Source organism: Taeniopygia guttata, chromosome 1 (genome assembly GCF_048771995.1).
Source record: "Taeniopygia guttata chromosome 1, bTaeGut7.mat, whole genome shotgun sequence".
NCBI classification, from domain to species: Eukaryota; Metazoa; Chordata; class Aves; order Passeriformes; family Estrildidae; genus Taeniopygia; species Taeniopygia guttata.
The window spans coordinates 34,033,402-34,048,836 of NC_133024.1; the positions used below are offsets into that span (position 1 = coordinate 34,033,402).

The 15,435-nt window shown below is 39.2% G+C and overlaps 1 protein-coding gene across 36 annotated transcripts in view; it reads left to right on the forward strand.

Moving 5' to 3' along the window:
- The window catches only part of DLG2 (discs large MAGUK scaffold protein 2), a 988,777-nt gene that overhangs the window by 458,910 nt on the left and 514,432 nt on the right, over positions 1 to 15,435 (forward strand). For all 36 annotated transcript variants that reach the window (XM_030286703.4, XM_032751275.3, XM_032751277.3 and 33 more), the window contains one exon: positions 3,443 to 3,604. In XM_030286703.4, the coding sequence (XP_030142563.1) occupies positions 3,443 to 3,604 (162 nt within the window). The remainder of the gene's footprint in view (positions 1 to 3,442; positions 3,605 to 15,435) is intronic.

Below are 15,435 nucleotides of genomic sequence, written 5' to 3' on the forward strand. Positions count from 1 at the left end.
CAGAACAGGATGATGGAGATGAATGAGACATTTCTACAGGAGTGTCTTGATTCTGGTTTGGTATTTTCAGCCTTACCACTGGCTTTTTGCTGTATCAAGCTGTTTCAGTTCACAGCTGAAAGCATTTCAATGAAGAGATGCTGTAGGAGGAAAGATGTATGAAAATCAATGAGTTTGGTGCTAAGAACATGATGCAAACCCATAGAAGGATTGACCCAGAAATGCTCTAGGCTCATACTTAGTGAAGAAGGAGAGTCCGGGCTTGGGATGGGAGGGAGAAAAAGACAAATAGAACAGTGGAAATCTGTTCTGAAAACTTTTCAGTTGATAGCACATGAATATGTATATTACTGAAGTTGTCCTGGGAATATGCATTTATTGGATAAATAGATCAATTCAAATTATAAAGCAAGTCTATCACTGGAGATCCATACAAGTGTTCTGCTCTTTGGGAGCACAGGGTTCAGGGTGAATCAATTTCCTCTGGGTTTTGGCTCCTGTTTATGCAGCAGCTACACTGCAGTGCGGTGATGGTCAAAGAGATGTTCTCTCCTTACGGCCACATCACACTGCTTCTGGCTGTGTAAAACTGCAAAAATTATCTGGAAAGAATAACATATATGTTATATATATATATATGTATATACACACATATATATTTGTGAGTGTGAATGTATGTGTATATAATAATATATGACATATATATAATCAAATGAATCATATATAAGGAAATATATAACCATATAATGAATTATTGAACATAAAATGGTTTGGGTCGGAAGGGACCTTAAAGATTCAACCCCCTGCAAGGGCAGGGATGACATTCACACCTCCATTAAATGAGATTGCTTAAGGCCCCATCCAACCTGGGCTCAAACATCCCTTACAAGGATGGGGCAACTACAAACTCCCTGTGGAGTTTCATCCTGTTCCAATACTTCATCACACTGAGGAAGAATTTCTTCCTAATATGTAATCTAAACCTCTTCCAGTTTAAAACCATACCCCTATCCTGTCACTACATGCCTACATAAAAATCTCCCTCCATTAAATTACTGGAAGGTCTCACCCCGAAACCTTCTCTTCTCCAGACTGAACAACCAGGCTCTTTCAGCCTATCTTTATAGGAGAGGTGCTCCATCCCTCTGATCCTATTAGTAGCCCTCTTCTGTATCTGCTGTAATAGGTACAGAGGTGGGAATGTCTTTCTTGTGCTGATGACCCCAGAGCTGGATGTGGTGCTCCAGGTGGGATGCCACAAGATCAGAGAACAGGGTGAGAAACATTTCCCTTGACCTGACCTCTTTTGATGCAGCCCAGGACAAGGCTGGCTTTCTGGGCTGTGCATTCCCTGTTTGCTTATGTCCATCTTATCCACAAGAACCTCCAAGTCCTATTTTGCAGTGCAGCTCTCAATCCTTATAGTGGGAGGGACTCCATTCCTCCCACATCCACCCAGAAGACCAGGAACTTGGCAGAAGTGGGAAGTCTTGGGTATATGTATATGTGTTTAATTTTTTGTATCTGCAAAATGTTGTCAGCAGGACCAGGACAGTGATTGTCCCCCTGTAGTCACCAATGGTGAGGCCGCACTACAAGTCCTGTGTTCAGTTTTGGGCCCCTCACTACAACAAAGACACTGAGGGGCTGGAGCGTGTCCAGAGAAGGGCAGTGGAGCTGGGGAAGGGTCTGAAGCACAAGTCTGACGAGGAGTGGCTGGGAAGGTGAGGGTGTTTAGCCTGGAGAAAGGGAGGCTCAGGAGGGACCTTAACACTCTCTGCAACTGTCTGAAAGGAGATTGTAGTGAGGTGGGCGTTGGTCTCTTTGCCAAATAACAACTGATAGGATGAGAGGAAACAACCTCAAGTTGTGCCAGGAGAGATTTAGATTAGACATTAGGGAAAATTTTGTCACTGAAAGGGCTGTCAAGCACTGGAACAGTCTGCCTGGGAAGTGGTTGACTCACCATGCTTGGAGGTATTTCAAAGTCACGCAGATGTGGCACTTGGGGACATAGTTTAGTGGTAGACTTGGCAGTGCTGCATTGGATGGTTGGACTCACTGATCTTAAAGATCCTTTCCAACCTGAATGGCTCTATGTTCTATGATAGAGCTTCTTATGGCTTCTGTCACTGCTGTCTTGTCTCCTTATGAAGTAGCCACTGGACTTTTCCATTTTCCTCATTCCTGAGTTAATGAGATGATTCTGGTATTCTTCTCTTATTTCTTCTAATTATGTTTCAGCAAATGACTCACTTAAAAGAGGATGTCTCAGAGTAGTCGCCTTTTTAGAAAGAGTACTCACTTGATTAAAAAAATAATTGATTGCTTGTGGCTTAAATGATCTGTGTGCCAAACCTTAAACGTGACATTGGCTGGAGTACTATCTATTAGGCTGATGGCTTCTTGCCCAAATAATATTTGGCTGGTGCCAGTCATTTTATATATTCATTAATTATGTTATCTAAAAAGTGAATATATGAAGGGCTGCAGGCATATCCCAGAAAAGAAGAGAATAAATCATGCCACATGTGTATTCTGAAAATAATTGGCAACTGCTGAAACATTTCCATACATAAGATTGAAAGTAGGAATACAATGGGGTGGTTTCCTTGGGAGGGATGAGTAAATGAAATAACACTCCATAGCTGAGTGGTCAAAGTGAAGTGGACAAGCAGCAGAGAGGTCTGCTGCATGGAGAGGTCTTCTTTGGGATGTTCATGTACCTGGACTTCAGACTTATTTTTCTTATACAGCCATACAAACAAAGGCTGTATAAGGCTTTTATCCAATAACCTCCTCAGGACACAGCTGAGGGGATGCCAACTTTTTACAAAGCATTCTCGCTGGAGAACAGGTCAGGTAATTTAATTTAATTTTTTGGGTTATATTCCTTGTTGTTACAAGCTTCATTTGGGATCTTGGACAAGCCCCTCATGTTGCCTCTCCATGGAGAAGAAGGGCTTAAGGATAGAATTTTATGCAGGGGAATCTTCTGTGGGACTGTGCCTCTGTGGAAGTATGTCTGTGCTCTCCAGCATCAGAGTACACACTGCCAAGTGGAAAATAACCCAAGTATTTTGCAGAGAAGGGCTATAGAACTCTAATTATTAACACAGGGATGTGAAACGTGATCTGATACTACAGCTTAGCTGATTGACATCTCTTTTTCTTCATCTCAAATGTCATCTCAAAAGTGTGTCTTCTCAAATGTCTATTTGATGGTGAAAATCTTGTGTATCAGTGACATATACCACATTTCTTTCTTTGATACAATGGTAAAAAAAGAATTCCTCTATGTCTCCAGAATACTCTAGGAAATCTGATTATTATTGTCTACTGAATCTTTTTTTTTTTTTTTTGTTATTCCACAATTATATTAAAATATAGGAATTACCTCCTAAAAGCTTATTTGTTCTTCCTTGGTGTTTTCTTCCTCTAGAAATATCGTTATCAAGATGAGGATGCTCCACATGACCATACCTTGCCTCGTTTAACCCACGAAGTGAGAGGCCCAGAGCTTGTTCATGTGTCAGAGAAGAACTTGTCTCAAATAGAGAATGTCCATGGATACGTCTTACAGTCGCACATTTCTCCTTTGAAGGTAGGATCCATACAGCTCATGGCTTTAGTCCTCAAACACGAGAAAACACATCCCATGAAATACCTGGGAAACTTATTTTGTTGTACAAACAGACAAGCTGCTTCCTGAAATCTATCACTGCAGATTGATTTTCTTGTGATGGGTTTTTAAAGCTCACTTTAGTGGAACAGGTGATAGTTTAGTTGACAGAGCTTTGTATAGAGATGTGAGCTTTCTGCTTTGAGTGAGGCTTTTGCTTGAGTAAAAATAATTCCTGCCAAATGAGCCTGTTTTTCTGTACATTGTGAAAAGAATAATGTAGGTTCTTGGCCTCAATATCACGGTGATTTTGAAATGGCAGACTTCCCTTCCTGATGATCCTTGTTCAGAATTTGAAAAAAAAAAAAAAATACTGTAAATGTAACTAGTTTTTTAATCGCTCAGAAAGCTGTATGAAATTCACAAGTTATGTCTGAAAAGGGAGCTCATTTGCCTCTATTCATATCCTTGCTGCTCAAGTACTTGCAGTTTTCTGTGGGTTTTGATGCAATTCAGAGTGCTGTAGAGATATCTTTCTGTTAATTAAGGCAACTATTTATAAAATATAGAAGCTTTAGCTGTATGTGGGTCTGGTGTCCTCTGATATATCTTGTTGGGTCAAAATGTTTCTCTTCCTGGTGAACCTGTATAATAACCAAAAAGGAATCCATTCCTGTAAATATACATTTGTCCTTTAGTAAGAATGCAGTAGTTGGAAAATATTCCTAGAGCTTCTCCAGAAGAATAGATGCAGTGATTAGCATGATGGGTTTTCTGTTTTAGTTTCTACTAGGCCTGGAAAGGAGGGAAGAAAAAAATAATATTCTTTACTAGAGGCAGTGATGTTCTGGTAATAGTTTTATTCCAGCAATTATCTAAGCAGCAAACAAAGCAGATGGGCTTTGCTCCCTCTGGTGCTCAAAGCCTGTGAAATGGGCACTGCTTGCCTAGCAGAGTGTTTACAGTGTGGTTACAAGTGAAAGGAAGTGTTGATTATAAAAGATTTATGACCCTATAGCTGATGTTCATTGAGCCTTTGTGGAATAGCCATGTGAATGAATCTTTATCCTTTGCTGTTGTTGGTCCTGTGTTTAGTTTGTAAGATGTTTGTCTTTTTAGGTTTTAGCATTTTTCTGGGTTACTTTACCTAACTTTTACTGCAGAAGCCAACAGTACCAAGCAGTAATAGATCATCTTGTGCTGAGGCTATCACTTTAGTTATTTGGAAAAGATTAATTCCATGAAGCCTCTGTCTAGCATCAGGGAACAATCACAGACCAAGCAATTTCTGGCCTGGGAAGGAAACATCCCCATTCCTCTAAACCTCTTTGAGTATTGTGATTACAGTGGTGTTTCTTGTTCATGAAGGTCAAAACTAGACATTATTCTTCACATTTGGAGACTTTCAAGTAAGGCTACATAATCCTGAGGGTGTAAGGCTACATAAGCTGAGGGTGTAGCAATGATGTCAAAAAGCTTGTTGTGAAGTGAAGGGTATCCCCAGGCATGCACAATTTCCTTGAAAAACTCCCAGTCTTATTTGCTCTTGTAACAGCACAAACTTGTTGTCTGCTGCTGTTTTCTAAATGATGATAGAACAGGAGCTGTATAGTATTTCCTCTTGGAAATCCGTGTCTCTTGGAAGTTGTCCCTTTAGCATGAGGATTTTTGTCTTTGTCTCTTTCCCTTCTTTCCTTCAGATTTACAGTTCTTATATCTTCCACTTAATAGTCTCATGCCTGCCATTTAATCTAAATTTAGCTGTTTGTCTCTTCAAATGGCTTTGAAGTTCCTGCTTCCTTTCCCCTGCTATGTCCCATCTTTTAACCTTCAGTAGGAAATTAGCTCAGGAAGCTGGAGGAATTCTTCTGCTAGAGATCATGGCATTGTGTTGCCCTTCCTATCTGAAATATCTGCTTTGGATTCACTTTTATTGTTGGCAATTGACTGAAATCCCTGTTCAGAAGCTTTTGGTCACAGTGATTTCCATATAGTTGAGAAATAGCATTGTGAACACTCCAAAATCTAGTCAGAATTGGTTATTGTCTTGAATTACAGACTTTCCAATCTATAGCCTCATATCATTAAGTTTTCTGCCATCTCCTCAGCAGTATTGTGTGAACATGGCTGCACTGAAAAATGGCAAAAGCTGCCTCTCAACCCATAGCATGCCTTCCTAGAAATGTAAAATAATGGATTCTTAAAGATTAACTGGAAAATAATGCCTGCAATTTAAATATTTCATTGACTCCTGTGAGAGGTGTAACTGCTGGAATCCTGCTCTGAGGAGAAATAACAAGTATTGTGGTCCAAATACTGTCAGGTGATTTCTAAAGAGTGAGAAGACACTGGCAACTGCAGCAGGATAACGCTGTCAGGAAACTGCACCAAGAGCTTTTAACTCATTCTGCCTCACTTTTCTGGTTACAGGTCAGAGCATTTGGTGCAAAGGGAAAATATGTGTACATGAAAGTCATGAGTCTGCTTGTACCAAGTGCTGAGGAATGCATTTGGTGCAGCTTCTGGTGCTGGGAGAGTGACTGGTAGAGTCTGTGAATGGTCAGACTGGGAAGTTTCCTTAGCACCAGGAATCACATAATGTCCTGTGTGCCATTAGGACTGTCCATCTGCCCACTCACCGAATTTGACAGTAATTTCATATCTCAGATTGTGTGGTTTGATGTAGTCCAGAAACACCCTAGTGGATCTCATTGTTATTAGATTATTAGATTGGATATTAGGAATAAATTCTTTACTGTGAGGATGGTGAGACACTGGCACAGGTTGCCCAGAGAAGCTGTGGATGCCACCCACATCCCTGGAAATGTTCAAGGCCAAGGCTGGATGGGGCTCTGAGCAACCTGGTCTAGTGGAAGGCGTCCCTGAACATGGCAGAGAGCTGGAACTAGATGACCTTTAAGATGATCCCTTCCAACCCAATCATTCTAAGATTCTATGATGACATGATTGTATGATTATTGATTACCTCAGGAGGCTGTATTGGAAACCAAAACATAAAACTAATTTTCTTCAACACCCTTGTGCTTGTTTCATGTGCTGAATAATAAGAAATGTGGTCCTCATACATTCTGAAAATATTTTTGAGGTACACAGATACTGATTATGCTAAATATTGTCTAGAAATGTGAATAGTTTTTTCTGAAATTGAAGGTAGGCATGTTTTTCTTATCTTCCAAGTACCTAAAATCTAGTATGCACTAGCCAGATTACTCCCTTTCAGAAGATAATAAGCAAGAGCAGTTTTGCTGCAAAGCAGACCTTTTTTTATTTTCCCTGTCTTTTTCACTTCTTCACCTTATTGTATTTTGCATTAACTTTGCTTTTCTACTTTACATTTCATGTGCAGTCAACTTAGCTCTGAAAAATGCTTAATTTTAGAAAGATTCAAACTTCTTTTAAAGGTTGATCTGCTTCTTAGTGTGCAAAAGACAAAATTTTCAACAGTTTAAGCAACTTTGAATGTCAAACACTGAAGCTGTAAAGGAAGTTTTCAGTTACGTGGATGTATTAACATTTGGAAAAATGCTAGCATTGAAAAAGTTTTGTTAGAGTTGCCATATTAAGATAATAAATGTTCTTTTCAACTTATGGAGGTGATGGAATTGCCTTTTAATAATCTCTTGAAGAAAAAAGTCTGTAGTGTAATGGAAAGAGAATTTAAAATAATTTTCTTGCACTTCCCCTCGTTTGACACGAGATGGTGCAGTAAGCTCAGAATTCCTTGGCCTGCATCTGTAAAGCTTCATGGTGTACTATTGAGAGTTTTCTTAGATGGTTTAGAAAGTAATAATCAGCAAAAAGTGCCTTGTGAATCCCTGGTGTTTTGGGAAATCTGAATTCAACCAACTGTACCTGAAAGTCAGAGACACAAGTTCTGTCTCTAAATTAAATATGTACCTCTTCTCCTCCCTCCCAGGAATAGAGCTAATCAGTGTTCATTAAATGAATGATAACTCTGGCTCCTAAATGAACCTTACTAGTATTTTTGTGATGTTAGATGTATTTTTTTTTTTTTTTCAGTATAGCCCACTTTGTTAAGATAAGTTGAAAAGTAAAAATCCTTGTAAGGATCTTTCATCTCCTTGGTTGTCCAAACATTTTAAATGTCAGGCTATTTCAGCTATCTCCATTTCCTAATTTAATGCCAGGTTGAACTGTAAGCATCAGTGGAAATTGAGCAAAAACAAGGAACCAGGTGAATAACTATACTAAGCTAAGTTATTTCCAAACAAGAATGATCAGTAATGACTATTTTCAGTTGCCTCATCTTTGACAGCCTCATCTTCTGGAAGGGAAGGAGCCATACTGGCTATTACTCCTTTTATTTCTGTCCCAGGATGTTGTCCTGCAGCTCAGCTGGGTTGCTGACAGCTTGCAGAAAGTCAGGATTGATGGAACAACTTTCCAGTGGAGAGAGGAGAAAAACCATCTCCACATGGAACAAATGGGCTCAGCAGTCTACAGAGTTAAGGTTATCCACAAATTGGCATGTGTACAAATTGCTTTACAGAAGGAGGGCTGCGTCTCCCAATGCCAGAGCACATAGATTTTTTTTTTTTTTTTTTTTTTTTAATGGCAGGAAGCCTTGTCTTACCCACTACTTGAGTTATAGAATCACAGAATCATTTAGGCTGGAAAAGACCTCTGAGATCATTGAGTCCAGTCTCTGACAGATCACCATCTTGTCAAATGTATTGGCCATGGTGCTAAGTGTCACATCCAGTCATTTCTTGAACACCTCCAGGGATGGTGACTCTACCACTTCTCTGGAAAGTTCATTCCAATATTTAACAACCCTTTCATGAAGAAATTAATCCTAATATCTAACCTGAATCTCCCCTGTCATAGGTTCAGTTGTGTGGGAGAAGAGGCCAACCAGCACCTGACTGTGACCTCCTTTCAGGTGTTGTAGAGAATGAGAAGGTCCCCCCTGAGCCTTCTCCAGGCTAAACACCCCCAGCTCCCTCAGCCACTCCTCATCAGTTTTGTGCTCCAGACCCTTCCCCAGCTCTGTTGTCCTTCTCTGGACACACTCCAGCCCCCCAATGTCCTTCTTGCAGTGAGGGGTCCAGAACTGCACACAGGACTGGAGGTGTGGCCTCACCAGTGCTGACAGGGGACAATCCCTGCCCTGGCCACACCATTGCTGATCCAGGCCAGGATGTCACTGGCATCCTTGGCCACCAGGGCACTCTGTTGGCTCATGTTCAGCTGCTGTTGACCAGCACTCCCAAATCCTTTTCAGCGTGCAGCTTTGCAGCCATTCTTCCTCAGCCTGCAGCCCTGCCTGGGATTGTTGTGCCCCGAGGGCAGGACCTTATAAAACTTCATGTTGTTGGTCTCAGCCCATCAATCCAGCCTGACCATTTTCCCCTTCTGAGCCTTCCTACCTTCCAGCAAATCAACACTCTCACACGTATTGGTGTCATCTGCAAATTTGCACTTAGTCCCCTCATCCAGATCATCAGTAAAGGTATTAAACAGGACTGGACCTGATACAGAGCCCTTCACAGCATGAGTGATCAGAAGATTCTTTGAGACTCTCTGTATCTAGTGGGGCAAGGATGTTTTGTTTCTGCTCCAAGGCAGATGTCTCTCTTTCCCAATTCCTGTCTCCTAGTGAGCGTGTAGTATCCCTTGAATATCCATCATTCTTCTTTTTATCCTCATGAGTGCAGGAAGGTCATTCCACTGAGAGCTTCTGGAATCTGTCACTCACCCTTTCCGAAAGTCTGTAATGAAGCAGCTTTTTCCCCACCTCCAAAGCTTTCCCTGTCCAGGTGTGAGTCAGACCTCACTACAGGGGTTGCTGTGCTTTGTCCAACAAATTAACAAAAATAGGGAAAGAGGCTCTGAGGATGAGCCTGGATGATTAATGATTCTGTGAAAAATGTATTAGCCTGAGCTTCCTGGAAACTGTCATAAAGAGTAATTTTTTGTGTCTAAAAATGTAAATTAGGCAAGAGCTATTTATTTCATGAATTAACATTAACTTCAATAAAAATTGAGTTCTGAAGACAATTTGGATAAATAAGGTCAAAATATCATATAGCTTTTTTATTTTTTTTTTTTCCGATGCAACAGTCTCATGTCACAATTCAACAAACTTTGGGACTATTTTTTTGATACTGGACTTTGCATAAAGACCAAAGTCATGCATTGGTCACGGGTACTGTAAAAATAACAAAATCCTAGACTCTTCTGATGTTGCAGTGGGTCATGTTACCTTTAAATAAACTTGAGATGTTGCTGCCCAGAGCTGGAAAACAGTATAAGGAAATACACTCCACAGACCTGTGTAGCTGCTTTGAATCATAGAATCACAGAATAGTCTGGGTTGAAAGGGACCTTACAGATGATCTAGTTCCAACACCCTGACTTAAGCAGGGACACCTTCCACTAGATCAGGTTTAAGCAATTGCAGGGAAGTCCTCTGCCCAGGAAATGTAAATATCCCTAGCTTCCAGGGAGCCAGGTTTGCACAGAGAAAGCTGATTAATACAGCTTTCAGCATTGCTGTGCCTGATAGTCCTGTGTAAATGTAGTTCCTGGTGTTTTGGGGGGATAATCTATCTGTGGCAAGAAACCACATTTATTTTTTCCAGATCACTGAGATCCCTTAATTCCTATTACTGAGGAAGAACCCTATGATAGAGATGAAGTTCAAACAGGAAAGAAAAGAAAAAAAAAAAAAAAAAGGGTTGAGTTTGCTTTAATTTCTGCAGCTGAAGTGTGACAAAGAGTTGAGGCAGTGGCACAGCACAGGCTGTTCTTCCCAAGCAAAGATGCTGCATTTCAGAGGCTCTTTAGAAGCTGTGGATGACTTGAGAGAGGCTGAGGCTTTGTTACATGTCAGGAACAGCAGTCTGAAGTTTTCTCTTGCAGTTACAAAATTAATTGGGGTTATAGAGAGGACATATTAATGTATGTATGAATATATTAGCAAGCCATCTAAAATTTAATCTTGCATCCTTTTCTTTGCTTACCCTGACTGCATTTCATAAGTATAGCTAATCTGCATGAAGCATTTTTTATCCCCAGGGTGGCTGAGCTCAGTAGCAATGATCTTATAAGAATACTTTTGATCACTACCCAGTAGCTTCCTAGCTTTTGTGTTTTGGAGTTGGTACTGTTTGGTCCTTTTTCCCCCTCCCTTTCTCCTTTTCAGTATGCAGTTGCTGGCAAAGCCCCACGCTGCAGTCAGTCCTTCAGTGGATTCCACTGAATATTCACTAGGTTGCTTCATCAAGACACAACACTTGTTACATGTTTAATCATGTAATGCTTTTCTCTTATCTCCTATTGTAGCAGCAGATAAGCATATATCATACATCTGTATCTGTAATCTATGTTTTTTAACAGAAAAATGCAATTGGATTAGAAAGAGACAAAGGAAGATCACAAATGTGGCTCTGCCTGTTTCTGCTCTTAAGAAAGTGGCAAAAGCAGCTCTGAATTTTGATTTTATTCCATTATGTTTCAAGGCAAAATAAGCAGCTTATAGATTAGCATTTTGAGTAATATTTTGTATCTCATTTTCATGTGGGCATGAACGTCTTTCATTTCTGAGCCCTTGTCTTACTCGAAAGAAATTCCCAAAATGGTGCAAAAATTGAATGTTACAGTGAAGAACAGTTATTAGTGAAGAATATTTTTTTTGGTTTTGTCATCACAGCTAAACCTATTGTTTTGTGTGCTTGATGTTTGCCTTGGCGTTCTGATTGATGGCTTTCCACATGATTTATGTAGTTGCAGACAGTATCTTGTTATCTTTCTAGATTCTGACAGAATGAAAAAAAAAACCCAAATAAAATTGCTTCTGTCAGTGGATGATTTAATTGGAAAAATCTCAGCAACTTAAACCTCAGGCATTGCAATCCTTTATTTTTTGGCAAAATAAATGTTGTCCTCCGATGGACACAAGCAGAGCAAGTTCTGACAGTATCTACTAGTGCACTATATGTTGTTAGACTTGCCTGAAGAATGAAGACAGGAATTTTCAAAGGAATTTGAAAATATTTTCAGGCAATGGACCCTGTTTACTTTATATGGGCCTCCTAGGTATTGAAGGTCTTTTCAAATGTTAATCTGAATTGCTGTTTCAGGAGATTTTCTGTGTTCTTGATCTACCAAGTGCTTTACCCATTAGAATTAATTAGCTGATTGATATTTTATTCTTTTTGAATAGCAGATTTCTTTTTAAGAATAGTCTTGTTCTTCTTTTTCTTGTTTTTTTTTTTTTTTTGGGGGGGGGCTGAGGGTGAAGCCTGACATATTGCAGATATTCCTCACCATGTCTCTCACATATAATCAAGTAAATAAGAAAACCCAATAATCCTTTTCTCTCACTGTCTTTCTCTAATGCTTTGTGTAGTGCTAGTTATTCCTTGCTTCCCTGTAATTTTCTGAGTTGTTTTTTCTTTGATGTGTTGGCCATGTGCAATACTCATAGAATATAAAAAATACTGAGAGATGGCCTGTTATAAAGACATTTTTTCCCCCCATCTAAACCACATGAAATATACACAATGGTTTAAGTACTAGATGCTATGTGCATAGGACTGCTATGTTCTGCCAGTTCTTTTCTCCAAGTCTAGAAGTACTAGAATATTTGTAAAGTATCTGTAATGATGTTTGCCACCTTTCCAAAGTGTTTGCTGACCTACTGCTGAAAAGTGCAATAAAGCATCTCAGAGTTATTAGTCAGACTGTAACAGGAGGGATTTTTCTCAGACATGTCAGATGGGTTTAACACCAGTTGTTTCCGTAAGCTTGGTAGCTGAAATGCCCTTCTGTCAGACTTCGGCTACTGCTGACACTTGGGAGTGTATTCGACAATTTAAATGAAGCACTAAAGTTCCATGATACTTTTTCACTGAGGAATATACTGATAATTCACTCACTCAGTAGAAGATACATGTGTTTATATATCTGATGATGTGACACATCAAAAATGTTCTGGCTTTTGTCAGTACCAGGTGTAAAAGAAAGCAGAAGTTTGCAGTTCCAGGGTCTCTGGATAGCTGCAGCCTCCAAGATGAAGAGAAAAGAATCACTTTAGTCAAACCTTATGAAAAGTATCTTGGCAGCCTGACCAAGAAGTGCTTTAGCAATTTCCAAATTTTTTTTTAATTTCTATTTCTCATACCTCTTATTTAATCTTGCTGTAATGTAGTTTTGTGGACTATGAAGCTGTGAAAAAATCAGAATTTTGACATCTGAAGGAAAAATCTTTCTTAACTGGCTGTTACTTTCCAACTCATTTCAAGAATCTAGTCTAAAATAAGAGTTTCTGAGATTGTTATTATGTGACATCTTCACAACCTTAATATTGTGTAACATCATCTCCCCACCCTTTGCAGGGAACTTGGAACTTAATGATCTTTAATGACCATTACAACCCAAACCATTCTGTGGTTCTGTGATTCTGTGATCTTGGTATCAATGGCTGATTGAGACTTCTCAAAAGATAAGATGTCTTTCAAAAATATTTTTAAATGGGAAATGCCTTTTGCTATTTAATTACCTTCAATCCATTTCAGAAGATAATGTTACTTGCTTTTTAATAACCTTAAAAAATTGCTACTGAAGCTGATGTAATTTGAACTAATGTCAAAAAAATAGTCATCACTCTTGATGACTCAGGTGGCATTTTTAAGATCTGCATTGTTTACTAACTTGGTTTTTCACAGTGTTGTCTTTCCTTTCACATAATATTGTTTCTTTTTTCCATAGTTGATCAGTGTTCCTTTTCCTGTTCCTTTTTCTGACTTGCCTTCAGGATCCTTTCCTGTATTTTTCCTTCTCCTACATTTCTCTTATTTCCATTCCTACACAAACACATGATTCTTATTAATCCTTCAAGGTACCCATGAAGTACAAATTTGTACCAAATTTGTGAACCTGTAATGATTGATGCCCTCCTGTACGAGACAACTGCACTCTTATTCCTCATTCTGTTTCTTGGCTGCTTTAGAGAGCAGAAGCACAGCACTGCCTGTCTCCTCTTTGTTGCACATAGACTTTAAGAACTGGTTTTCATTTTTTTCTTGCTCCTGAAAGGTGTATTCTCCTCCCCCCGAAAAAAAGTAATGTGAAATACAGTTGAATATTATCAAGTCTAGTGGATCTCAGTTGCCCACTGAAATGGGAGCACTTTGGGCAGCTTTTATTCTGTTAATACTTACAGAAACTGTGAGCCAAAGTAACTGCAATCAGTCTTTTTAACCAACAAACTCATGAACACCAAATTGCATCTGTCTTCCAAATATGAATAGAATGAGAGTTTTACATAGATTAGAGCTAGAAGTCAGCTTTTAGTGTTTTCTGCAAAAAATGACCACATTCTCAAAGCAAGTGTACCTAGCTGGTTTCAAAGCCTTCCTCCCACTACAGTTTTAACATGCATCTACCTGAATTGCTGCATTGGATTTGATCAGCCAATATTGGTTGAAACTTTTTCTTCCCAAAGGGAAATAAAAAAAAAAAAGGTCATTAAACTTAATAAAATTATTATCATTGATTAGATGACATTAAAAAGGCTAAAAAGAGTTTTTACAGCAAATAAACAAATTCTTACTTTGAAGTCTGAGTCATAAATTGTGCCTTTGATCAAGTGGATGAGCAAATGCCAACCAGGAAAGTAGAATTTCAGTGATGAGAGTATAAAGAGTTATATTAATTACTGGGAATCAGCCAAAATAGTACAAAGTTAACAACTTTACACTTTGGGAGTGTTAAAGTCATCCACCAGTTTCTGAAGACCACACTTGCAGATCGTTTCACATTGAAATTGCTGCTGTTTCCTCTTTAGAAGTTGTTGGACAGTATGTGTCTTTCACTGTTTGGCAAGAAATCTAGAAGTTGAGCAGATCTGAATTGAATAGAGATTTCATCCGAAATTTGGTTTATTTTCCTAACTGTTATCTTCATAGTTGTACTTCTGTTTAGAAAAGGCATAATTTTTTCAGTATTCTGGAGATGTTGATATCTACTTAAGGCAAATGTGAATGGGAACAGTAAAGTGAACTCAAGGGCGTTTCTGTACTACCTGTACTTTACTAATACCTGTAATGTCGAGGGAATGCCTGAAATTTGGCTTAAGTTAAAATAACTAAGACAGATTTCCATTTCTGAACAGGCTGTTTACCTACTCTCTCCTAGAGATACTGGGCTTAGGGAATTGTAATCCTGTCTCTATTTTGGAGTTCGAAGTAGGCCACAAGGACTACTAAACAATTGTACCTCAAAAACTTTTTTTTAAAAAAAAAAAGCAGAATCTGTCAAAAGAGGGAACAATCAACCAGGCAAAACATCACATCAGCATTTATCACAGAATCAAAGACTATCCTGTGTTGGGAGGAGCCCACAAGGATCATCAAGTCCAACTTCTGGCCCTGCACAGGACGACCCCTAGAATCACACTGTGTGCCTGAGAGCATTGTCCAAGCACATCTCGAACTCTGTAAAACTTGGTGCCATGACCACTTCCTTGGGGAGCCTGTTCCAGTGATGTTTCTAAACAGAGGAAAAGCAGTCTTGAGCAAAGTCATAGAGCACCAATACATCAGTCTATTATAGCTACTAGAGAGGTAGAGGGTTTGAATTACTTTGGAAAACATAGTTTACTTCTCCTATTCTCCTTCATCACTTTGTGTACTGGGATTTTCCACACCTATGCCTTTGGAGGACTGTGTGTGCCTTTGTTTAGGGGCTGTACCTTCCTCAGCATCAAACTCTTCTTACAATGCAGCATACAGAGAAGTTGGATAGGTATTTCCTAATGTCTGGAT